General features: G+C 44.9%; 1 protein-coding gene across 1 annotated transcript in view; it reads right to left on the reverse strand.

Annotated features, from left to right (window-relative positions):
- Nucleotides 1-3,602: 3,602 nt before the first annotated feature.
- UBE2QL1 (ubiquitin conjugating enzyme E2 QL1) overlaps nt 3,603-27,999 on the reverse strand; it is a 103,293-nt gene continuing 78,896 nt past the window's right edge. The window contains exon 2 of the mRNA XM_085606107.1: nt 3,603-5,236. Coding sequence (XP_085462233.1) covers nt 5,105-5,236 — 132 coding nt within the window. The 3' untranslated portion in view covers nt 3,603-5,104. The remainder of the gene's footprint in view (nt 5,237-27,999) is intronic.

The following is a 27,999-nucleotide window of genomic DNA, read 5'->3' on the forward strand; positions in this document are numbered from 1 at the left end:
AAATTAAAATTATTAATTTATAATTACTAATTATTTGTTTTGTGTAAATGTTCTGATTAACCAATACGTACTAACAAGAGAAAACTATATGTGGGGTTGCATTCATGTTATTTACTAATAATGTGCAGGTTTAATTAAATAAATGTTGCTGAGTGCTGTTTATTTTAAAGCACAAAAACGCTTTTTAAATGTCGTGTACTAATGCTTTTCTTGTGTTGCAAAGGCTAGATAATTACATACACATAAGGGTATTAGTGGGGTTAACACTGTTTAATCACTATGCTGTGGTAACGTTGTTTTTGTCTCTTTTAATTAAGATGATACGTTTTGGCCTAGTGAAAGATGGCTGCCGTTTAAAGCCTGTATTTGAGTGCTGAGATTTGTGATGAGAAGGCCTTGCTGAACATGGTCGAGAGTCATCTGACCACAGTCTTCGCCTGGTTAAAAAGTTTTCCGTGAGGACAGCAGCTCTGGGCGGACATCCAAATGTCCTTGGAAGACAAAGGAGCCTCAATGAACATTATTATCATCATGCTGGTTCCGAGGAAATATGAACATGAAAAAGAAACATTTTCAAGATTTAGTTCCGTCTTCCGTCTTTTTATTTTTGTGGTTTTTTCTGAGCGGAGATTTTCCAAATGTAGCGATGCTACATCCTTTCCTGCTCGCTCTGCTCAGCGGTTCAGCGGATATCTAAAACATTTTATGTTGCCTTCTTTTGTTAAATTTATTATAAATATACTAGACTAGAGAGGGTCTGTGGTCGTTGCAATTTGGATTCTGAGGCCACTTCTTTCCGAACTTGCGTTGGTGAGGATCGATGCTGTGAGGACGGTGACCTAAGAGACTTCTATTGAGAGACCTGTCCTGACTCGTACATTTAGCTAGAATAGGTAATTATGAGAATAATGATTTTGCTTTTGAATTGATTTTCTTTGAACTAATTTTATATAAATTACCATTATTTGAGATACTGTGTTGGTGGTTATTTCTTGTCAATTATTGAGTACTCTATTTGGATCATTGTTGATTATATTTGGTTAAATCATGACTCAAGACAGTGTCAATTAGGTCTTATCGACCATAAGTGTAGATGCAGGGTGTTTGAAGGGTTTTCTTTGCACAGGTTCAGTGTTGATGGAGTAATCTGAGTGTATGTTAGTGAAATGGGCCCAAGCGTATGATGAGTGTATGTGCGTGTATCTGTGAATTTACTCTATCCGTGGAAGTAGGGAGAATTTGTACACCCCAATCTGCACCACAGGAACGGTCTGGTGATCCCATATTCCAGGAGAGGGCTGCCATGATCTAAGCTGTGTGAAGAACACCAGGCCTGCACTGCTGTGACGGCGTATGCTAAAGGGCCTACTGTTTTGCTTATTTGGGACAGGAGTGTGAGACTTGTGCCCGCCGAGATCGGCCACCCCATATGCCAGGAGGGGCCACCTTAGTTAGGGTGATTGCAGTAGAAGTTTTCTGCTCACCGTTTGTGGATAATGTGGCAAGCTCGTATGCCAGGAGGGAATGCCGGTACCACTCTGGCCAAGTGTTTGGGTCGTGGCACATACAAGAGGTTTACTGCTGTGACTGCCAGGTCAAGCCTGAAAACTGCACCTGACTAATTACCCGAGGATCGCAAGCACTCGCCGAAGACATCACACCCTTGCTGGAGCTCCAGTCAGGAGTTGGAGAATCCCCCTACCACCCCCCTCCCCACCATTAGGGGAAGAGTGACTACACTCATGTTTGGTGAGTGAAAGCAGCTCCAATCACTGGACGAACCTGCAGTGGTGCTTGGAGGAGAGAGCCTGCGCCTGCCTGGTGCGGCCGCATAAACTGCACACGACCCGTATTAGTCAAATAGGATCTGAACTCAGGAGTGCCCATGGAGAGGGTGCTTGCTACACTGCTGCTGTACACTTCCATACCGTCTGAGTTATTAAGACTTGAACTGGGCCTGTGGGGCCTAGGGAAACTTGCTGCCTACGGTTTTGCTGCACCATAGACACTTTTGATTATTAATTAACGAGTCAAAGGGGATCTCTTGAATACAGCCTATTAGTATGTATTCCCTGGATGTGGCCACCAGTGAATGGGGGAATAACCCCGAACATGTTACAAGGATGTGGGTGGGACAGGGAGTCGCCTGACAACTAATAGAGCCCCAACCACAAGTGGGGTGTATTATTGCATATGAATATTGTTATTCCTTTGCATGTGTAGAGTTAAAATAAAATACTTATTTTTCTTATAAAAGTGTTGGACTGGACATTGATTTATTGTTTGTAGTCTGCACACTTTGGGTTATGAGTTTTTGTTCCCTCACCGGTATCTACACTTCCACTCCCCTCCCCACCCCACAGACGAAGCCTTTGACTGCTCATCTACAGCTACCACCGAGAGTCAAGTGCAGAAGGGGTTTTTGGCCCAGTTGCTTAGGCTTCATAGCAGAACGGGCCCTGAGATAGCAGGAGTAAAAAGCCACAACCACCACAGTTGGGCCCCGTAGTCCCTGCATTCCAATTGGCCCTCTGACAATAGTGAACCAATTGCTGATATTGTTTTCCCACTCTTGGCAGTACCTTCTTGCTTAATTGAGATCTAATACATCTTCAAAATCATGCTGTACCAGCAGCACCCACACATTGGGAATTCTAATATCAACATCATAATACCCACCTGTCAAAATATGAAAGCCAAAAGTAGTCCTTGCGTTTTGAGTAGGGTGAAAGCTGAATGATCTATATCTATTTTTTAAATCAGTGAGCAAAACTATGGCGCTTTATTAACCTGACTATAGAAACAGACCGAACATGTGTGCTGAAAAATTTGATATGGTTTGGAAAATTGATGCTAGCCACAGCTTAGTCAACAAGAGTTAAGAACAGACAAGTATACTATTTTCATCCTCAACATTACCAACCATTGTTGGAAGGTAAAGAGTTTATTTTATGAACACTGATAATTTGGATTAATGTTCGTTTCTTTGATCCTGATTCACAAAGGTTAACTTACACTTTTGTTTGTTTACTACTGTTTGGTATTCATCAACTACGTGAGGAATTTTACGACTCTGCACTCCCTGTGCTTCGGAGTTCTCCACACATGGACCCTCTGCAATCGGGGTGGAGAACTCTGCACACAAGTGTAGGGAACGCAGAGTGGTAAAACTTTGCACTTAGTTTGTGAATACTAAAACATTGTAAAGTTACACATACGTGTACGTTTACCTCTGTGAGTCAGGCCCTTTGGGTCAATATTCACATTTGGCGTCAGCATTCCAGACAGGGAGCAGCAGTCAGCCGGGGCCCCTTGAACTCAGGGCGCTGAGTTGCCTACTGAAAAACAGTGAGAACAGACCAGTTATTGATAGCAATCCATTCTAACATATACAATATTTGTGAGAGCACGGTAGGGTTGGCAATTGCTCAGTCATTTAATGTATTCTTAGAATGTAAACACATTTATTTTCACAATGCTTCTGGGGATGTGACTGGCTTTGACAAAGTTTATTTTCTGATTCTCTCATTGTGTTTTTTATGTTTCCATTCAAAAAGGCTTCAATGTTCTTTCCTTTTCCCGAGGCAGTCACAAAGCTTCAATTGTATCAACACAGGGGATAAATTAAACTTTAATTAAATAACATTACATTTATATACAGCAGTGGTTTCTCTCGGTCGCTTGACTCAAAGTACACACACATCGACTAATAAATAAATAACACTAATAAAACAAATCATACTTCGGTGTCATGCAAATCATCTCACAAACAGTTAGAATTCCTTTTTTTGGGTCTGCTTCAAGGCTTTGTTGACAGTGGTCACCGTGTCGTTTCTAAACGTCATCTTTGCGTTTGTCTGGCAGGAACCCAGTCCTGTTTTCACGTTCGGTCAATCAGTAGTTGATTAAAGCACACAATGATCTTGAACTGTGGTTGTAGCTTTCTTGCAGATGTGCCTTTCGGCCTCTACTCAACAGATATCTCTGGCAGATGAATGTTAATATTTATCTGCAATCTGATGGGCTTTGATTGGGTGGTAAAGAGTGAAACGGCCTGGTGACGATTTGAACGACTCAGCTATTCGTGGCTTTACGGTAACCTGCAATACTTTTGATGAAGCGCACCTGGACATACAGTATTCGCACAGCCTCACTGTACATTGGCAGGAAAAAACGAGAATACCATGCGCTGGTATAACACAGATGATGGGGGCCCCCAAGACTCCCGTATTTTATAGACATTCATTCAGAGGCTTCAGGCTGGATGGGCCCCCCTTGCGCCGCAGGGGCCCGTTTTACTCCCCCGGCCCAGTGGGAGTCCTGTGGTACACCGCATACTGAGCAGCAGTTTTGCTTCTAACTAACAGCACAAGTTTATCTTTGCACAACAGCACACCAAACAATCAGCAGGAACGACGGTCATTTACTTGGTTAATTGTAGTCCAAAACCATTTCACGGTCGAGCCTAATCACATTCATCTCTTCCACGGTTTTAATCCCAATTCAGTCGAAGTCGCGCCTGCCATTTCCTGCGCGTGCAGGCTCTCTCGGTTCAGTGGGAGTCGGCCGGGAAAAGCATGAGCTCAACAGCACAGCAAACATGTACCTGACAATGCTATGCTAGGCCGGCCTATTAAATATTGACTGCCTCATTTACATGTCAATGAGCCGAGCAGCAGGTGGATGGAATTTCCACTGCCGCCGTCTCAAAGCTGCCGTCATGGAAAGAAGCGGAGGACAATACGGCCAGGACGGACAAATGACGCAGTTTCAACCTCTCGCAAGAAGGTGACCCCAAGACTATCATTCATTAGTCTGGAAACTTCATCTGGAGAAAACGCCGGTTTTCCTCTCACTCTTACTTCTCTGTAAACACATCTGTCCATAAATAAGTTAAAGTCTTCTTGACATTCATGATTTCAAACAGAAAGGGTAGTAGAAGAGAATGTAGGTGGGGAGAAAGGGGCCTGGGAGTGATGAGACACAGCACAGAGTACAAGATGGCGGAGTACTTTTCTTTGAGTGTGTGGGTGTACGTGCGTGAGTGTCTGCTTGTGGAGTCTGAAAAGCGTCTGTTTTTGTTGTTGTTCCCTCGACGCCGGCATCAGCCATCAGAGACGGGAGGGGTGACCCAGCCATATTTCTCGTGAGTCTTCACCAGGCTTTTAAACGTGGCCTCTGCTTCTTTGCGGCTGAAGGACTTTTTCGACTTGGCAGCTTTCCGGCAGATACGACCCTGCAACAAACAGAACAGAAAAACACAATATCACTCACTGAATTCAACAAAATGGTTGGATTTTAAAATACGAAAAATGTAACCCAGATGTACAAAACATCAGTGGGTACAGCTGAGTATCAAGCCTGCAACAACTGATGCTTCTTGCACAAGTAAGCAAAAATGCAGCACTAGAATGCACATTGTATTTAAAAAAATATATTTCTAAGTCTGGCTTTCAGTTTTGTAGGTTTCTTTTTTTGCCACTGCTGCGGGCACCATTTCAAAAAAGTGATAGGACAGATATATAGGCTTTAAAGTTTCAGGGCCTTATTTACAAAAAATGAACGCAGCACGGTGCCACAAGCCATTTGGCTGCGCTGCGTTAATTCCGAAACAACTAAAGCTACAATGATATGACGAATCTCGTTGCTCTCCCCTGCGCTGACGCACAATTAGCTGCAATGCGCAGGCACCCTTGCACCATTGCATGGGGAGGATTGTTTATGTGCAGGAAGGTCTTCCTTCTTGCACATAAACAATCTGAAATGGCGTTTTGAAAATTGTATGTGTGCTGCCTTAGCACACATAAAAGTTGCCAAACGTCATTTTTTTAATGATTGGTTGTGTGCAGGAAGGGACACCTTCCTGCACATTAGCAATCACAAGAGGTGATTTCCTCATTGTATGTGTGCTGCAGAATGCAGCACACATAGAAAGATGGAAAAAAAACAAGGAGAAATTAATACATTTCTCCTCGTTGCGCCTCATTACGCCTGGGGAGGTGTAGCATTCAGACGCCTTTCCATGGTTACAATTTCTTGTAAATCTTGAAATGTGTCGGGTTCCATGGGTGTTGCGTGGGAACACCCAATGCAACACCCATGGAACGCCACTTTCACGCAAAGTGCTGCGTCTAAAGAGGCTGTATTTACAAGGACAGGAAAAGCCACGCAGGGTGGCTTTTCATGTCCTTGTAAATATGGGGCAGCAAAATGCGCCGCTGGTGCGTCACAAAAAATGACGCACTGGCGGCGCAAGGTGTATCTAAATAAGCCCCTCAGTTTTTAGAGGCAGATGTTAAATGATGCTGGTGAAATAATTGTTGACTCCAAGATCTATCAATTTAATGTAGACGCACCTTTTCATTACCCTGCATCGAAAAATGCATTATGGGCCGGTTGAAAAATTGGATGTGCAATGGAACCGTTGGATTTTCTGTAGATACATGTTTGTGCTACAATGCAAAATTATCGGACATCCTGTGACCGAGTAGAGCATCTTCTATCATTTGAAATAATACATATTTTAGACACTGTGCTGGAGATATGCTACCCATCGCAGTCGGCGTACTAGTGAAAATCAAATAGGAAATCTTGTGCATCAAAATTCATTAGCATCTTATATACTGCTATCACCTATCAGTTTAATAGTACTACATATCTGGGTGCTGGTAAATATGCCAGTAATCTATTGGGCTGGCTTAGATAGTAAGAAAATCAAGAAGAGCTCAATATGGCAGTGGGCTGGTTCTCATCCCAGCAGGTGGCTCGATGCATTGAAGATTTCCCTTCACATTCTAGCTGTGGTGGCTGGGCACTGCCATAGGGAGTTGCTTAATAAGGCACTCTTCAGTATGCCAGGGACTGTTATGTGCTCCAGGGGGTGGCCGTAAATGGCAGAGAATGGGAAGCTCAACATGCATGACCCGGTTTAATATGCTAGGGAGTGGAGTAATAAGCCATTGTGTTGTGTAATAAGCCTGAGTCATGTGCTGGCCAATATACCAAGATGCCGCCCTATAGGACTAAGTGCTGCCCGAAATGCTAGTATGACTGCTGTGCTGTCCAATATGCCAGAATGTAGGTGTGTGCACCACCCCCACCGCCACCAACACCACCACCACCACCACCACCACCACCACCACCACCACCACCCCCCCTCCCCCCTATATACTGACAGGTTTCTGGCTAGTATGGCAGGGGTCGCACCAGTAACCTTACAGCAACGCTGCCGGCTTCAGGTGGGACAAGGCGCAGAGATGGTCTACAGCGGGTAGAGCTCCTGAAAGGTTTGTGCCTATCTACCTATCATGACAGAGAGTTAGGGAATCCCCACGCAGGCATGGTGGCCACAGCAGGCCTCCGTAATAAATCTTAAATGATTCAGCCCTTACATTTTGAAGAAGTTTGAATTCTTGATGTTAGCTTTATCCTTAAACTGGTTTTAGACCTTGAGGGTGAACCTTCATAGTTTGGTTTCGACAATTTAAGGAATTTATAGTTCAAGGAATAGAAGAACAGACTCAGGAGTACATGATGCAACTTCATTACAAATCCCCGCTAAAACGGATTTTTAAACGGTTGTTACATACGCAACAACTCATATTTTGAAAACATGTGGGCAATTTAAATGCAGTATGCGAGAGATACTTCGTAGACTTTTGGGAGCCGAGTTACTCCTTCCATGAAAGCTGCACATTTGACCCTGCAAGAAGCCAACCAGTGATAGATAATCTCGTTAAACACTGCTGATTAACAGGTGCATGGATAAACCACGGCAGGTCAGGGGTCAATGAGATGCTAATATGCTTAAGAATATATCCAGCAGGGAGAAAGGGATGGCAAATGGGCTTACAGAATACATTAAACATATGAATTGATTTACATAAAGTGATTTTCCAAAGTATATTTCTGAAATTGCTAAACGTGAAAATTATAAACAGTGCAACCGAAGCACACTGAGGGAGATTGTGTAGCACAGTGCTAGTGAATGCAACTCTATGTTGTTACACATTAACATCAAGTTTCAAAAATATTGAGTCAACAACAAAGAGTTACTAAAATAAAGTTACCTTCAATATTTAATAACTCCCAAATTAAAAATAAATCAATTTACATGTTTAATATTGTTTTTAGAGGCGGTGGGTCACTCAAAGTTGCTCATGGGGCAGAAGGGGTGATTTTTGTCAAATTATCAAGATAGGCGTTGACAATGCACTAAGTAACATTAGTCGGAGGACCATTATAAGGACGCAGTGACTCTACGCCATCTTTTCCCTGCTGTTCCATTCCCCAAATGGATTCATCACAGTTTTCCCTGTTGCCAAACTAACATAATTAAACTTCCCTTTCCTTCTAAATCAGAAGTATTATGAACCATGTGGGTCTTATTGAGTAGAGCAATTCTACTGATATTCCCTGAACAGTGATAAGCAATTTGACTGCTATCCATTTTGTTTGATTTTGGCTTCACGGTTAATGTTTTAGGTCGATCCTACCAGGCAGCACAAGCTGCTTGGTTGCAAAGACCTACTGTGAGCTACTGTGAGTGGTCTTACAACCTGCCCATTGCTTACCACGGGTTGGCTCTGTCACTCTTATTTGCGTGCTTGCATATTCAATGGGTTGCCTTCTCTCGTGTTTTCTCCCTCCTCTGGAGCACACCCTCTTTACAATCTTTTTCATTGGCTGACTTGCATCCTTCTACTGCTAATATTTAAGGAACTGCTTTTTTTCTTTTTCATTCAGCACTCAATAAGAGTGCACGTGTGTGCTAGCTCTATCCCTCTCATACTGCTTCAGCCTCAAATACGCCCCTTCATGCTGTATTGCTCCCACCCTCCAAGCTTTTCTAGAATCACAACAGGGATATTTTTGTTGTACTAGGGCTTAAAAGCAGACTTTAAGGGATCTTTTTGTTTTATCTCATGCATTCCGCATATTGCATTAAAACCAAGCTTTGGCAAACAAAAGCTTTCATGGAGTAGTGGGGAGGGCCATCTGCTGCACTCACTTAGTTGGCGTTTGAGTCAGAGGGTGTACTTAGCATGACACTTCTCTTTGAGGCCCATAAATCTTCCCCGTGGGCTAGTGTAGAGGTGCAAATGGCTAAATACTAAAAAAGTAAATTAAGGTCTGTTCAGAATTTACTAAATAAAAAATATTTGAAAATTAAACCATGCAATTCATAACAATGGAAAACATTTTTTAAACAATGCTTTACAGACAAACACTGCCAAAACCAACAGCTTGGCACTCCCATTATAATTGCAAAACGTATTGGCTTTGACAGTGCTTGTTTTTCCTGATATATATAATTGAGCCAATACAAACTGCATGCCTCAGAGCAATGGGGTTTAATTATAACACATTTGGATGCCGGATCTTGACATGAGATTATGGACATCATCCAAAAAACTATCAATGAATAAATGCCTGGACGATAGGTATTACATTGATTATATTTCAAGCCTAATAAAAAGGGAAAGTGGAGGGGTAAATATAAACCTGCCGCACTCATATCTTGGGCATTTCATTGTACTGGTTCCAAAGTCCATACAATGAAAAGTACACAAATCAGCTCTGCATAGAAAGGACAAGTTCCATTTCAATAGGACTGCGATTTTAAAACCTTGTGGAAGTGTAAATGCATTAAAGATTTTCCGAATGATTCTTTCCTTTGTAAGAAAACATATAAAGTGTGAGTTTTCTTTGCCAGTACGGCTAGTTGCCCCCTTTATACCAGGTCAGGTAACTCAGACTGAGTGTACCTAAATCGATTTATAATGGAAATAGGACTGCACTCTCCCTATAAACCCTTTAAATTATTTTCTTGTACAAGCCTGCTCTGACATCACAGCATGTTTGTAAAAGAAATATAAAAATCACTTCCATTCACCCACAACTATACTCTAAACATTACATTATAAAAGTGCAAAGAGCAAGGCACACCTCTCTAGCATATCCTGGACTAGGGATCTGTAAATGAAGGTGTCTCAGAGTTCAGCTAGGCCAAGCCTCTTCCTGTGATGGTCATGGAGTTTATAAAGTAAAATGCATAGTATTTGTCATTCACAATACAAAACCCTTTCCTACTGCATTCGTCACATGGTTACACCCTGCCAAGCCCCTTCCAACGGTATTTGACACATGTATGCATTAACAATATATATATCACTTGTGAGCAAAGAAACTGCTTCACAACTGCTCTCTGATCAAAAGCCTGTAAAGGAGATTAACAAAGAGCAGGAGGAAAAGTTGCTTTCTAATTTTTTTTGATGATTACATGAGGTAAGCACAGCTAATGCCATCTCTGGCCAGATTTTAAAATTGCTACCTCTCCCACTTCCTCAGCCTCTTCTAAAGCAGTTGGTTGAGACCCACCTGTCTGGGTCTCTCCCTTGCTTTAGCCGAGATGTAGGCAAAATCAGCCAATGGCTGATTGGATATTCCACTCAGCAGCATCAAAGGGAGTGGCCTAGACATACGTTTCTCAACAATCTGCTTCAGAAGAGGCCGAGGAAGTTCTCTGAGGGAATGAAGCAATGTTTGTCAACCTATCTTTCCAGTAAGAGGCAGCAGCTGGTCCCACAGCGCACTCCGTTTTGAGTGGTGTTCGCCCTGCAGGGACCAGAGCACAGCTGATAGACAGTGGGAGCTGGCAGCACAGAATGCTTCCTGGGTCTCTAAAGGTAGCTGTATCCTGCATTCTGATTCGCTGGCCACCTCCCAATGTTCTATCCAAGGGACTAATAAAGAAAACAACAGCACCCATACATACAATGCCTAATAACTCTATCTCACTGCATGGATTTGACCCGTTGTGTTCTGATTACTGTTAAATAGCATTTTTAAAACCACTGCACGTGAAGCAAGTATTGCCAAAGCCAAAAGGTGAAGGTTAAGCTACTGGTTTTGCTATTGCTTGTTTGTAAAACATAGAGGAAAATATCAATAGATTATTCAAACAGCCTCCCTGTGTCTCGCATGTTTGCACAACAATGGTCATCTTGGAATGGTTTGTCTTCATGAGAAAATACAGTTCCAAGATGGCCACCACTGCATCATGACACACGAGCAAGCATGGCTAAACATTTTGAAAAGTATTTGATGAAAGCCAAGGCAGAATGGCCTTCAGTCCATGGGCATGCCTGGTAACATTATAATGCATGTGTATATGTCGTAAAGTACTGGCAGCTCTTCAGCTTTTGTTGGGAAGCTTAATTTACTGTTCCAAGAAGACTGACGACCATTTTCAACAGTAAATTAAATTACAGAAAAATAAGCAAAGGAGTTAAAAAATTAGGGAGTGGGCACACCAGTAGTTGTATGGCAAAAGAAAAAAATGAGGGAAGGGTGGCTAAGTAATGGCTGGACTGGAGGGGGACAAATAGCAATGAAAGAGTGGAGAGGGGTGGCAGAATAACAGCAGGTGTGGGAACAAAAAGAAATGGAAGAGCAGGGAGTGGTGGGAGAGAAATAGGGGAAATGGGGGGGGGGGCAGCATGCATAGCGGAAAGTGTCAGAAACATAAAAAAAAATAAGCACACAAGGGAGAGAGAGGGAGAAAAACATGCCAACTCCCAATACGTACTGATAGAAAAAGAAAAAACGTATTTACCTGATTTTAAGGAGTGGAATCATACTACTCATCCAAACAAATCACTGTAAACCCCAAGCCCCCTTTGGATTATTGTAATTACGTACAATAGGTTCTTAGACAAGTCACCTAAAGCTATCTCTCTATGGAGGACCTACAAACAGCATGGCACAGTCCATATCTGCAGTTGCACGGAATTCAGCTAGGCAAAGTCCCTTCTTGTGATTGAGGGCCGTGGCACTATTACTCACTCAAGGCTTTGCCTTTTGTGAGTCATGGCCAGTCTCCACACAACAGTAGTAGCAAATAGTGTATCAATCTCTGTGCATCTGTATATATATATATATATATATATTATATGTATGTGTAAATAGGCAGAGGAATACACAGATGGCTATAGCTATATACACCCAAACACACACACACCCCCAATCACCCCCCCACAAACACAGTTGACATGGTTTAGAAGCAAAACCAAAAAACCACAAACACTTTCGACCATTGTGTAAACTATGGGCCTGATTTAGATTTCGGCGGATGGGTTACTCCGTCAGAACGGTGATGGATATCCGGTCCACCAAAATCCAAATCCCATAGGATATTATGGGATTTATATTTCGGCAGATGGGATGGCCATCACCATTGTGACGGAGTAACCCATTTCCCAAAATCTAAATCAGGCCCTATATCTCAACCCAACACACTTTCTTGACTTCACACATGATGTCAAAGATGACGTCACAAATGACATCCTTGATTTCCTCACTGGTGCTTGTAAGCGAAAACTTAAGCCTGCTGAGTAAAACTGAACGAAACCCTCACACTTATGAGTACTACATGCTGAAGAGACTTACATGTGCTTCAATACACAGCATGATCTAGTGTATGTATGAACACCTTCAGAAGATTGAAGTTTATAAATTGTTTCCATCAGTTGGTAGGTACGAGACTCCTAGAGAACCTTTCTGACAACCACATTTTACATCCACTGACTAAGTAATTCTGCAAAACATGGCCCCAATTCACAAACAATCTGACCATGCTAAGGTTCTGCATAATTGTAACTTTATATGTATTGCCTTGCATAAATTAGCCATGGCGATATATGCAAACAAAACTGTAAAAAGTACACTGAAGGAAAGAGCATTTTGGCTATAGTTTCTGCCACAAGACTTGTGAATTGTAATTGCATATGGCAAAATGCAAAATTCAAACAAGTAATCTTTCCCTGCACTTAGGTAGCATAGATAGATGTTCAATGAAATGAAAGGGGGAGCAAGTTAGTTCTTTAAGAGTTATTAATTGAATAATATACATTGTTTTTTTTACATTTGTCCAGATAAAGTTCCTAATTATTGCAATATTTAACTGGAAATACTTAACTGTCAGAGAACACATGAGCAAAGAAATGAGTTACTTAATGGTAACTCCATTTGTCCAGTCTTGATATCTTTCAGATATTCCAATCTTTGAATTAGTTCATGTTGTCAATAAACAGTGTTAAAATTGAAATAGGCCCAGCAGGAGGGTGTGTTTATAAGCACATACATGTCCATTGAAACAAGCCACAATTCGGCCAGTGCAGTGGAAATGATGAGCTCCCTACCCGCTTAGAGGCCATGGTAGCTCAGATTTCTGCTGCTGCATGTCTTGTCCCTTGAAAGAGGCTCTACTCTTTGCTACCTAAAATTAATCATTCTGGATTTTTGGACATATACTTGAACTTCCATGGATTAAAGCAAGCATTGAGTGGACCACCCAAGAAGAAGTGATACAATTGGGTCATTTTTTCCAGAGATAAAAAGAAGTGACAGTATGGGACTATATTTGTGTTTAGACAAGCCATTAAAGATGACACAAGATTAAAAGAAAACATATAGAGGCCAAGTGAAACTGAACTTGTTCACCCTGAGAATGAGCATTAATAGAGATGGCACATCAGGACTGAGTTAGCCATGCACCATTGGCAAGCCAACTTTCTGAGATTCGATGGCGCCACTAAAATTACTGAGTGGTCATATTCTAAGAGTTTATACATTCCTGGTTTAAGGAACAATTGAGGCTCATGCAAGATCCACCTGTATACATCACCAAATGCCATCAGATCAAATTTAAAGGAGAGCAGGTTCAGAGGCTCCTGGGCATAGTCGTAAAGTGAAGCAGGCCAGGCAGAAATACTGCCTGGAATTAGGAAAAATGGAAGCTATACTATGGCTCTTCGCAGGTATGCTTTTCGAGACGTGACTCAAGGAATATATGGTGAGTGGAGGACACTTAGGCCAGTGAGGAAGGATTTATTAGGACTTGGGAGAAAAGCCTGTAAGTTTTTGTCAAAACAAAACATTTCCTTTAAAATGTAGGGTATAGAATACATCTTTGCTAGCAAGAAAGTGTGTTAGGGCAAATGCCACAGACAGAAGAGTCAAGTACTGTGGCATTCCTTAGTTGAGGAGGGCTGAAGCGTCCAGCACATATAGGCTTTGAGCCAACAATGTTATTGGTACCAAATGAGGGGATGGGTCCTAACATGATTTATTGGCAAGGTATGGACGCCTAGAGATGGAAAATATGTGATAGCAAGTCATCACTCTTTGCCTTTTGTGTGTTACCACCCCACTTTCAAGATACCTTGATGTGAATAGGAATTTGTTTCATAATTTTTGTCCTTGTGAATTTTATTTTATAAAATTACAATTACAGTAAAAGTGGTTATATACATTTATGATAATAATAGTATACAAAGTAAAATGTAAACATTTTGAATTCATTTTTTTCCAGAGCTGGTTGTGAATGACCATGCAGCATCATCAAGAAGACTGATCAAGCACATCCTGTCCCTCTGATCCCCAGTATACAATTGATTAATGGTCAAATGTCCAACATAGAGTTACGCGGAGAAGCCTGCAGGACTACTCATCATGGGAATCTTTGTTAGAGGCAGCTCAAGTAAGGAATCACATTCCACTGTTAGACAGTGCAAGAAATGTGGAAAGCAACACAGTTCCCCAAGTATTTTACCACAGAAAATGGTGGAGCCTGTTTACTATGAAGATGGTTAAGTGTGGCAATTACTTCGGTAGCCCCTGCTGAACCAAAAATAATCAGGAGAGGTAAGTGTACTTCCACGTGGTTTAATGACACGGTTAGGTCTGCAAAACAAAGCTGTCTCAGACAGGAGAGAGTTTGGAGAAGAGAACACAATAATACTGAAAGAGAGAACTACAAAGTGTGTATTGCCCAGAATAAGATACTTGTTACAGAATCTAAATCTGCTTTCTCAGTTGAACAAATAAAATCCACCAGTAATTCTACCAAGATCCTCTTCCAAGTGGGCACAAAGCTCTCTGCCCAAGCTTCTGGTAATGGGACAGAAGGCAGTCAGGCATTTTGTGATGCTCTGATAAAATATTTTTAGCAAAAAGTGGAAGTATTCTTCAACAAATTCCCCCGAAACAGGTCTATAGATTAGGTTAGGAAAAAAAAACCTCAGTAAGCCCTCTAAACAAACCCACTTTTCATGAGTTTGGCGCATTAGCGGAGGAATAAATGATCAAAGAGATTTCCAAGCTAAGTATGGGTTCCCGTCAGTTCCATGCCCTCCTAAGATTTTTCATCTTATCCCAGAAGCTGTAGCTCCATGCATGACTAACCTTTTTAATTCGATGTTTAATTCAGGGATCTATCGTAATCAGTGGAAGATAGCCCTTGTGCTGCCACGTCTAAAGAAACCTAACCTGAATGAGCAGGTTCTGAATAATTACCATCCTATCTCCAGGCTTCCGCTCCCAGTCAAATTATGAGAGAAAGCCATGAATTCTCAACTATCATCTTTTCTAGAAGAGAATAACCTTCTTGATGACACCAATGTGACTTTCATAGTGGTTTTAGCATTGAGTCGGCCTTCAAGGTGGTGACGGAAGAGATCAGGGCCTCAGTGGATCTGGGAGGCAATGCTGGCCTCATTCTGTTAGACCTATCTGCGGATTTTGACACAGTCAGTCAACAGACCTTGGGGATAAAATCTATTGAGATCTTTCTTGACAAATCGCATTTAATCAGTTCCCTTTAAGGGCTTCACCTCCAAGCCCTTCAGGCTGCCATGTGGGGAATCACAGGACTCTTCATTGAGCCCACTTTCTGTTTAATCTAAATGTGACCCCTTTGGCAGCCTTAATCAAGTCATTTGGGTTGGCATTGTTATCATATGCCGACGAGACCCAAATAATTAGGTCAATACCTAATAAAGGCCCAAACATGAGTGAGATTTTTAGAAGCTAGTGGTCGTTAAATGGACCACAACTGTTTAAAATTGAATTCCACAAAGACAGAGGTCATTTTGTTTGGCAATAATCCTATTTTCTGGTTTCCAGTTTGGTGGCCAGAAGAACTTGGCATGTTGCCAATGCAGAAGGTAAAAAATCCTAGGATTCATAATCGACTAGCACCTATCATATAAGGAACAAGTAAACAAGGTTGTCTCTGCTTCTTACTTGTCTCTCCACATCCTCAGAAAAAGTTTGGATTCTTTGCCCTCAGATATGCCGAAAACTGTTGCTATTGCTCTAGTGCTATCGAGATTGGACTACGGTAATGTATTCTATGTAAATCTAGCAAAGAAACATCTAAAAAAAAGTGAAAATTGCTCAGTATGCGGTAGCCCGTATTCTAACTAAGACCTCCAGATATGGGTCAGCCTCCAACACGGTCAGTAATCTTCACTGGTTGCCAATCACAAAACATTATCTTTAGGACCTTTGCAGAGCTTACAACGCTTTTCGGGATTTGGGCCCAGCTTACCCCAAGTAGAACTCTCCATTCTAGTTTTTCTTGTGAGCTGACAGTTCCCTGCCACAAACTGGTGGGACAGGAGCCTAATCCGATGTGCGGCTTTAAACTGGAACCGCCTACCCCTTGAACTGAAAATGGGTACTTCTCTTCTCAAATATTGGACGGGTCTAAAGTCTTGGCTTTTTACCGTAGATGTGACCAATTATTCTTTGAAGCTGGTAGCTTGGTTGTCCTCTCTTGTTTTTAGGCAGTGCCAAGACGCCGTTGGGCAATCATTTGCGCTTTAGAAATATTTAAATAAAATCAATAGAGATTTTCAGACTATTAGGCGAAAAGCTGAAGCAAGTGTCAGGGATGATGCTGGAATGAGGGAGTGCATGAGTTAACGCTTAAACAGAAGAACATCATTAAAGTCAAACATGTATGCTGAAGAAAGTATATTCTGTGGAAAGATAAAATGCTACAAGGGAACATGAACAAATGAGAAATTAATCAAGACCACAGAGCTTAGAGTTGTCAAAAGGCTTCGAGATTGCTCAACCATTAATTGTGATTCAAAGATCTTAGCAGTTCATAGTAGGGACATAGTGGCTGCAGAAGCCCATTATCATGCATCTCGTTATAGAAACTATATAAAGGGTTAAATGAAAGGAAGAAGATTATGCATCTAGGATTCAAACCGATGATCATTACAGAAATATGAGAGATGAAGCATATGATGAACTATTTCAATACATTAGAACTGTGATTATTCCTAACAAAGAGGTAATACATGTGACGACTCTCACTGAAACGTTTGGAACCCTCATGACACGCAGAGGAATACAGGGAAAAGATCAATCAACCAAGAAGCATATTAGAAGATAATTGTAATACGAGTTCGGTGACAGCCTCCACATATTCCCAGACCACCAAGGAAAATTTTGAAATCATTTGCACTCTAAACAAACTTGGTCATGGGATTTCATACTCACAACTGGAAGAAAATTATACCACTTTATGTCTTTGGAAACATGCTACTACCTTAAATGAGCAAATTGTTCTTCCAGCCAATGTTCAGTCTCATGTCTTCACTAAATTAGCATGGAATAACACTCTTACTGGTAAGGGGACAACTCATCGAGTCAACGGTATAGCTGAGCAACCCAAGTTGTTTGGACCACAACTTTTTAATGAGGGTATGAGGCTGTAATAATAATCTCAGATGACACTGATATGTTTATTATGTGTTTGGGATTCCATGACAGAATCTTGGCTAAATTGTTTCTGAAATGGGGTACTAAAATACGCATGAAATTTCTTGACATTGGGAAAATAGCTTCAACTCTTGGAGAAAATGTTTGTCGAGCTATGATAGGTCTCCATACGTTTACCGGATGTGACACAGTATGTGCATTTGCAGGAAAAGTAAAAGTAAGTGCATTCAAAATTCTGTCTGCCAACAGACATACACAGGACACATTTTCGCAGCTTGGAGATAAATGGGATCTCTCTGAAGAACTAATGAACAAATTGCAGCAATCATGGATTAGTGGAGGAATCTTTAGGAGATACCCTAAAGTAACGTACCCTTATCAGTAACGATGTTTAATCATGTGAACCAACAACAACATGCAATTCAGAAAGAAAGAAAAAAAGACTAAAACCAAGAGTGTGCTTTGGAAATTTTCTTTACATTGAATAATCCATGTATTAAGTATTTAAAACACTCTTCTGGCTTTTCAGAAAATGAGCTGGTGTTGTAAGCAGACATAATTAAAAATGCTTCAGAACTTAATCAGCCAGTTTAATTACTTGATACAGGTGCTGTGCATGGGCAAGCCTACTTAAGAGGCAGCTATTTCTCTCGTAAATAGAGCCGTAAGGACCATAATAAGACAACGTATACGAATTCCAGCAGAGCTCTAAACAAAGTGGGAATTATTTTGCAAAATGTGTTCTCTTATTACAGGTACTTAGGTCAAAAGATTTGTTCTGCAGGGCCAGGATATGAAAGCAACCATAGCAACAATTAATCCCTTCTGTGAATAACAGAACACTTTATGTTTCTATTAGAAGTTTTGTATTTCTTTTCAAATCATAGTGCTTTCAGAGTGTTATTACATACACACATGCACCTTCCATTTTAGGAAGATTAGGACTAATTACAATTAAAGCACAAAATAATTATATTTACTTGCAATGTGTTTTTTAGCTTTGCTAACAGTGTTCTTTAGCACTATCTTGAATACCCCATAAGTGGATGAGAGGATCACGATGGAAAAATTCCACAATGGAGCTGTTCCATGACTTACTTGGCTATTCACTCTTCATGGACAAAAAGAACCAGTCCCTGCAACAACAGTCATCAAACAATCGCTGATCAAACTTTTAATGGGACAGATGTGAGAATAAGGTAGTAACTGGCTAGGTGATCGATCGAGGACATAGCAATACAATGGAGTACAGTTCCTTCATTCTTTTTCCTGTAGCATGTGTTGGTTTTCATTGAACTTCGATTGAGGACATAGCAATACAATGGAGTACAATGGAGTACAGTTCCTTCATTCTTTTTCTTGTAGCATGTGTTGGTTTTCATTGAACTTCAATAAAAATTAAAGATAAGTACACAACACAGTACTCATGAAGGGTGGTAAGAAGAACATCTTCATATGTTATATATATATTTGTGTAGAAATTGAACACTGGAAGCCCCATGCTTATTTATAGCACTGCTTCCATTATTACAACAGAGCCTCAGCTTGAGTGTTCAGAGAAGAGGTAAAACTCTCCAATTGAGAGTATTTAATTCCCAAGCTCCTTTTCAAAAGTAGGATCAAGCTTTGATGTGAAAACCCAAACTATGCTATTTGTGAAAGCTTGTAAACCTCCAGAAGAAGAATCGGCCTAATTAAATAGGAAGATACAGGGCCAGAGGTACAAAGCATTTTTCCAGTTGTAAACGACCTGATTCGCAGAATGTTGCTAAAGAGAAACAATATTTTAAGTTAAAAAGAACTGTATGTGAAATGGGATATTACGATCTACTTGCCCATCAGGAAGACACGCCTTACAGTTTACCATCATTGAAAGCTCAGGTAACAGACTTTACAGCTCACTCCATCACCAAACAGTTCAAATTCTTCGTATTTGAGCCTTGTAAAGACTAGGCTCAAACATTCCTGTATCTTAGTAGTGGAGAGAAGTGGTGCCCATGCCTTGGGAGAAGAGTAATGCACACTGGAATCTTCGCTGAAGGCAACATATGATATGAATCTCATGGAGCTCTAAGAAATAGACTCGTTGTTACTTACCAAGTGGGGGCTAGAATGCTATGTGCTGGGCTGCTCCTGATTTTGACTAGGCCTAAGAAAGAACACTACTACTACAAAATGAAATGGCTGTATGTTGGAATATCGATAATTTAAAATAATGTCCTACAAAAAGTCATATCCAGAATATATTTTTCATCAATATCATGACAGTAAGTATGTATAGGTAAGTATATTTGTTATTCATAAATCTACATTCATCTACCACGAATATATAGATGGAAAGATGTTTTGTCAAGGGATGTAGATGTTCATTTAAGAACTGTAAAATTATAATTACCTGCTAATTCTTACCACCACAATATTGTGGTAGAATATATCCTGGATACAATATTATTGGGACGATATTTAAAACCCACCACTCTAGTAGTAAACCAAAAAAAAAAAACGTTCCCACATTACCAGTGAGACATTACCAACCATGGGGACTATCTTGATTCACTTTGTTCTACATCTTGGGATTCTCTGGAGTTTACAAGCCTCTGATGGACTAAACCCCAAAATGAGCACCAAATCAACAATTTGAAGAACTGGTAATTTTTTAATTTATTTAAAATATATATTTTTATTGAGTTTTTCTGTTTCCGCACAACAACAAATCAAATAATTTTACACATAGCACTGACACTTGTCCGAGATGAACAAAACTATCATTAAACTCAATGAAAAGGGATTAACATGAATTCAAAATTTTACACATTCTCCTTTCACCTCATGATAGGTTCCCAGATGCGTTTACCAAGAATTCTACCTTTCCTCCCCTTCCTGTCATAAATCCCTTTTTCTAAATTATACACAGAAAGCAGCCTAGCCAACCATTGATAAAAGGTTGGGGCTGCCTTATCCAACCATGCTGGTGCCACACACATTCATAGCACCGACATGGCCATAAATAGAAAGTAATGTAACATGCATTGGTCATCGCCCCCGCTTACCCAGAGAATAAGCCAAACTGGCGTAAGGGTAACGCTGATTCCTAAAGCTTTATCCAGGAAGGATTCAATAGCCCTATGTAGTAACTGGAGTTGAGGACAAGATGCAAAAATGTGGATTATACCAGCATCTACACTATCGCGGTCCCTCCCCACTGAGCTATCCTAGCAGGCGTATGGTACAAGGAGTAAATCGTTTTATATTGTTGGGCCTGTAGCCCTGCCGAGCAAAGTATAGTCCGTCGCAACTCAAGAGAGTCTTGAAAACAATCCTGATCCACATCCTTATCTGCCCACTTCCTCCCATATTTTTCCAAATCACCCCCTTTTGAAGCAGAAAGCTCCAAGTAAAACCTTCTAATAGAACACTCTGCACCAACCTCAATAACATCCAATATCCTATTCTTAGAAAACCCGGCAGAGCCCCCCTGTTTGTTTGCTAAATAACTCCGGACCTGTAAAAACTTAAAGAAATTATTATTATCAAAACCATACGCCCCCTGGATAACAGAGAACTGAAGGACTCCGTTAGCCCCCATCAGGTCGCCAAATTTCCGGATTCTCCGTCGTCCCCAATCAACCATAACAGAATCTGCAAATATTTCTCCCGGGAGAGAGGCATTCCTATCGATCCGTGTATAAGCATTGAATCTGCCCAGCCCAAATTTTTTACAAAATGACGCCCAGATTTTATAAGCTGCCATCAGTGTCTTAAATCTAGTTCTTTTAAAATAGCTGGGATCAGCATATTTAAGAAAACAATTCTCTGCCTCCTCACCGATAAGTATCGCATATATATCAGTCAAACCTGTGGATCTGAGGCATCTCCCCCCAGCAGCCCAAACATATACCGGAGGGCTGCTGCCCAGTAATGCATCATAAAATCCGGAACCGCCCACCCTCCCCTGTCCCTAGAAAGTGTCCTAAAACGAAGGACCCTCCTGGTCTTCCCGTGCGCCCAAATAAATCTGTTAATTAAGTGCTCCAATGCCAGAAACCATTTACCCTCGAAAATCAATGGAATTGTCCTAAATAAATAGAGAAACTTGGGCAAAATGATCATTTTCACAACTATGAAGCGCCCTACTAAGGAAAGATGAAGATTATGCATTCTGTCAAGGTCTTTTGTAGCTTTAACAATTACAGGTTCGATGTTTCTATCAACGATTTTATCTACATCTGCTGATATACTAATCCCAAAATACACTGCGGAGTTGACAACACGTACATCATCACATACCACTTGACTATTCTTAATAATCTGGGTCTCAGGACCATTTAACGCATAGCCTGAAATCCGAACAAAAATCGCGGTCTCCCTTTCCACTTTCAGTATAGCGCTAGTAGGAGAGGGAGTTACTATCACCACGTCGTCCGCATATGCCAGGGTTTTAAAAACTTGGCCCTGAACCCTAATCGGAAGGATCTTTTTTTTTTTTTTTTTTTTGAAACCGTTTATTACATGTTAAAAAAAGGTTACAAGTATGGGCCTACAACCATCCGGCCGGCCGCTAGAGTGGCAGAAGCATATGACATACCTACAGTAAGAGTCTCTTGGCGGTGCAGATCGGGAAATCAGGAGATATCAATAGCGCAGGCCCCATAACTCCAAGCCCACAATACGGTTTCCTTTTTGCAAAACAGAACAACACAAAAAACCACACCCGCAAGGCAACCCGTCATCCAAAGTGACGGCACGTGCTCCTTAAGTGGGGGATCCCAACCAGCAGCCAAACTCTGAAGAGGGGAATGGGAATAGATCAGGGACAGGGGAACCACATGCCCGCGGCTGGGGGAGGGGGTCGGCTAGGGGGACGGAGCTGGTGAGGCGGCCGGTAGCAGTGGCGGCTCACAAATACCCCCGCGATAGGCGTTCCAGGGGCCCCAGATTTTCACCCACGCCCCAGGCTTACCCCTCGCCACATACACTACCTTTTCACGAAACATACACCAATCCATATGTTCTTTCCAGGCCAACACCGCTGGGGGCCACCGGGATCCCCACAATTGAGCAATGTCGCGCTTAGCTATCATGTATCCCAGAGTCACCCACCGCGTCTGCGGGACCGAATAGTCATCTGGTTCCCACACATTCAGCAAGCATCTCCTCGCTTCAGGCAACAGCGCGACACGCGTCACCACACGCAGGACCTCATGCACACCACGCCAGAATCGCTCCACCTGTGGGCATTCCCACAGAATATGCATGAAAGTTGCCAAGGCACCACAGCCACGCTTACACAATCCGTCACCAACAAAGCCCATACGTAGAAGCCTTGGCCCCGTCATGTAAACCCGGTGGAGGATCTTAAGCTGGACGAAGCGAAGGCGAGCCGGGATGGCCACCTCCTTCGGAGAGGCCACCGCGGAAATCCAGTCCTCGTCGTCCAGTTCCAGCCCGTCGGCAACCCAGGCCTCGCGGAGACTAGTCAGCAGGCACGATCTGTCGTTGATCAGTTTTTTATATATAAGGGAGATCGTGCTGTCTGGGACATGGCCATCCAGCACTCTGTCCTCCAGGGGGGAAGACTCCGGAATGGACGTGACATCAGGGAAGACGGAGCCCAGCGCGTGGCGGACTTGTAAGTACCGAAAGTACTCACTGCCTTGCAGCTGAAATTCCGTCCGCAGCGTCTCAAAAGTTTTGAATCCACCCCTTGTCCAGAGGTCTCCCACTGTGCTGATTCCGATCGTGTCCCACTTCTCGAAGCCCTTCGATGTCCACAGGGAGCCCAACCTCTCAGACGCATATAGCGGTGTCGCCCGGGTCAAACGGTCCTTCCACCCCATCGCTGCATTAGCCGCGTGCCAGACACGCACCATGACACGCGTCGGTCCCGTCAGACGGGAGTCGGGCGCGCCAGAGTAGAGCGCTCGATTGTAGTCGCCACCGGGCAGGAGCATCTTGTCCATTTCAAATGCCGGGTTCAGGGCGGGCCCGTAAAGGCCATGATTAATCGCAGCTAGCTGGGAGGCCCAGTAATACCGTTTAATGTCCGGGAGGGCAACCCCCCCATCGTACCACGGGAGCGTCAATTTAGCCAGAGCAATACGCGGCCTCCCGTCCCAGAACAGGCGCCGCTGCAGGCTCTCCACCTCACGGAAGTAGCGCGCCGGAACCAAGTCCATAGTGTTCTGAAGCGCATACAGAAAGCGCGGCAAGGACATCATCTTAAACAAGGCCGCTCGGCCAAGCGGCGAAAGCGGAAGACGCCGCCAGCGCGCAACGTCCTCCCGCAAGCGCTGGAGGGGGGGTAGCAAGTTCCGCTCGTAGCGGGCCTCCGGGTCTAGAGTAATATATATACCCAGGTACCAGAACCCCTGGGAGGCAATCTGGATCGGGCAGTCCCGTGGTAGGGCCGGAGCCTCCCCGGAGAGCACATACACGCAGGATTTCGCCCAGTTGATGACAAGGCCTGAGTTACGACCGAAGGAGCGCAAAACATCAACCAGGACAATCAGCGAGTTACGCGGGGAGGCGAGATACAGAAGGATATCATCGGCGTAGAGGGACACGCGGTCCTCATGCTCGGGGGTCCAGCGGAGACCACGGATGGAGGGGTGCCACCGCAGCCACTCCGCCAAGGGCTCCAAGGCCAATGCAAACAGGAGCGGTGACAAGGGGCAACCCTGACGCGTGCCCCGCCCCAGCGCGAAGGGGGCCGAGACTCGCCCATTCACCACCACCTGCGCCAATGGGCCCGAATACAACAATTTGACCCAGCTAATGAATCCCGGTCCAAATCCAAATTTCGCCAGCATCGCCCAGATGTATGGCCATTCAAGCGTGTCAAACGCCATGGTGGCGTCCAAGGACGCCAAGATGGCCGGCTCCCGCACAAACGGGACACGCGCGAGCACCCCATGCAAGCGTCGCAGATTAAGAGCCGTGTTGCGATGGGGTATAAAGCCAGATTGGTCTTGGTGGACCAAATCGCCCACCACGCCAACCAGCCGGTTGGCCAGTACCTTGGCGAGGATTTTGGGCTCCGCGTTCAAGAGCGAGATAGGCCTATAGGATGTAACCCGCTCACGGGGTCTCCCCTCCTTGTGGACCACCACGATTGTGGCCAGACGCTGGTCCGGCGGGAGGGAACCCTGCGAGTGGGCCGCCAGGAACATGGCGCGCAGGTGGGGCGCCAGTACATCCGGTCGCAGCTTGTAAAGCTCGATGGGGATACCATTGGGGCCCATGGCCTTGCCGGATGCGACCGAGCGAATAGCCAGGGCAATTTCGTCCGAGGTGGGAGGAGCGTCCAACAAATCCCTGTCCTCCACCGTAAGGGAGGGCAGCGCGATGTCCCGAAGCAGGGCATGGGAATCTTCCTCCGAGCAGGGAGAAACCGGGGAGTACACCTCGCGGAAGTAATCCGCGAAGCAGGAGACAATGGCTTCCGGCTCGGTGACAGGCACACCATCCATCCCCTCAATCAAAGGAACCACACGACTCGCTCTCTCCCTCTTGTCCAACCACGCAATCAATTTACCAGCCTTATCACCCACATCATACAGTCGCCCCTGTTGCTCTCTACTGAGGCCCCTGGCCGCCTCCGTGACGAGGGCCCTATAGGCCGCCTGCTTGAGGTGCAGAACATGCAACTTGGCGTCTGTTACCCCGCTCCCCAGGTCACCCTCTAGTTCCGCAATTTCGGCCTCCACCCGGGTTACCTCCTCCCGCTCGCGCCTCCGGGCATGGGAGATAGAGGAGAGGGCCTCCCCTCTGAGAACTACCTTAAAAGCCTCCCACAGGGAGATGGCCGAAGGGACAGACCCCACATTCTCATCAAAGTATCGCTGTAAGGATTTGATCAAGTCGGCACGAATAGTGGGGTCACGCAAGTACCAAGCATTGATTGGAGCCACCCTGCCCTCCCCCCTAGGGAAGACATCGAAATGTAACAGTACTGGGGAGTGATCTGAAATGCCCCGCGCCAGATGGCACACCTCTCCCACCCTCCCAGCATAGGCCGCCGGGACAAGGATGTAATCAAGCCGCGAGAGGCTACCATGGGCACCCGAGTGGAAGGTGTATTGCCGCTGTGCGGGATGCTTTAGTCGCCAGCAATCCACCAGGCCCAGAGTATCTAAAAGGCCGGACAGCCAGGCCTGTGCCCGGGGGAGGTCCCTAGGGGGATGGCGATCCATAGACCCAGAAACTACCGCATTAAAGTCCCCCCCAACCACCAGCAGGCCACCCGGGAGGTCCAGGAGGAGGCGCCCCAAGTCCGCAAATGTAGTAGATTGTAACCCAGGCGGGACGTACACTGATATAAAAACAAACACTCTACCCTCCATTCTACCCACCAGAACAGTGTAGCGTCCCCTCTCATCATGGCGCACCTCATCAATCTCCAACGGGAGCGAGTTCTTAATCATGATACCCACCCCCCGCGAGCCCGAGGTGAAGCCCGAGTGGGCCACCAAACGATAGCCTCGCCGATTCATGGCATGAAAGGAGTTACCTATAAGGTGTGTCTCCTGCAGGAAGATAACATCTGGTGAGATACGTTTCAGGTACTGCAGGACCACACCACGCTTAATCCTGTCCCCCAGGCCGTTAACATTCCATGACAACACAGTCAAATCCCTACCCCCCATCATACGTAGAAGCAATCAGTCGTCCCCCACAGAGCATCTCGAGAGCAACAATACAGTAAAGGGCTTGCCTTGCGGTGCAAACAAACAACACACCCCCCCACCCCCCCATCCCAACAGAACTCCCCCCTCCCTGCACCCCTGCATGAGCCCAGACAGCCCCCCCAAAGTGCAGTGTGCCTGTCGCCCCATAGATGAAAACTAACTAGTCCCCCAGAGGAGGAGGGAAGCCCCCAACAGACCCCACACGCCCTCCATCGGAGGGGAACCTAAACGATCAGTAAATGGTAAAGGAATGTTGTCCAGAGCAAGGCCTATTCTTCACCCCTCAGTTCTGATCCGGCGGGCCCTCCCCGCCAACCGCACCCCCCCCACCCCCTCGTCCCCGATCTCCAGGCAGAGTGTCCAACCAGTCCCCAGCCGCCTCGGGTCGGTCAAAAAAGTGCGTGCGCCCATCCACCTCCACCCTTAGCTTAGCTGGAAAAAGCATTGAGTACTTAAGGTTCAGGTCCCGTAGGCGACGTTTAACTCCGAGAAAACTCAATCTCAGTTTTTGGACCGCCGGAGTAAAGTCTGGGTAGAAATGCACATCCATGTTATCAAGCGTGACCGGTCCCTGTTGCCTGGAGGTCTGCAGGATAGCGTCTCTGTCCCGAAAATTAAAAATCCGGGCAATGAGAGGCCGCGGCGGGGCACCGGCCTTAGGTCTGCCCCCAGGGACCCGGTGAGCACGTTCCACCGCAAAAAGCTTACTCAGCCCCCGGGGCTGGAGATGGGTAAGGATCAATTCTTCCACAAAAAGATCTGCCGCCTCCGCCTCTCGTCCCTCCGGCACTCCCACAATGCGAACGTTATTCCTCCGGGCCCGACCCTCGGAATCCTCCAGTCGCCGGTCCATCAGGGCGCTCGCCTGGCCGAGCCGGCGCACCTCCTTTTGGAGGGCCACCACGTCCGTCATGAGGCTCGTTGTGGTGTGGGCCAGGGAATCGACCCGGTCGTTGGTTTTGGACAAGTCAGCCCTCACAAGGCTAACATCCACCAGGACCGAGTCTATCTTTTGCGCTAGGGTGTCGAAGCGCTGGTCCACCGAGGCCTTCATCTCTGCGATGGCGCCCATGACGTCCCGGAGGGTCAGGTCCACCGGTTGAGCAGATGCCTCCGTCGGGCCCGCCGGGGATGTGCGCGATGTCTCCGGAGATCCCTTCTGGAGGGTGTAGCGGTCCATACTGTTGGATTGAGGCGCCGGGCCGCGGCGGGTCGTCTTCACCTTCGCCCGGTCGCCATCTTGTTTGGTGGACATGCCTGCTCTCCCACCGTCGTGCCAATCTCCTCGAAAGGGCCGATAAACCAGTTCACGGGTTCCGGGGGGGGGAGGGCGACCACTGGGCCGCGGGACGACTCGCGGCCGGCGGGTCAGCCGGGCACCTGGACAAGGCCACACCACCGCACCCCGCTCCGCAACCCTACCTCGCTTGAGGGCAAGGAGAGCGCAAAAGCGAAAGTGAAAGCACGGGATACGCGAGTCGCCCAGCCCTGCCCGCCGCTGTTGTTCGCTTTGTCCCCGGATCGCCCCACTACTCCAATCCGGGGGGCCAGCGCGGAGAAGGCCGCAACCTTCAATCGGTGCTCCCACCGGTGTCCGGGGTCCGATTCGAAAAAGAAAAACGGATGGCGCCTCAGCTCGGGTTCACCGATGCAGTCCCCTCAACAAGGACAGGATATAGCCAGGATTAATTCAGGAGGTCGTGGTGGTCCTCGGGAGCCTCGCACCTACGCG

The sequence above is a fragment of the Triturus cristatus genome, chromosome 5_1, assembly GCF_964204655.1.
Source record: "Triturus cristatus chromosome 5_1, aTriCri1.1, whole genome shotgun sequence".
Taxonomy (NCBI): domain Eukaryota; kingdom Metazoa; phylum Chordata; class Amphibia; order Caudata; family Salamandridae; genus Triturus; species Triturus cristatus.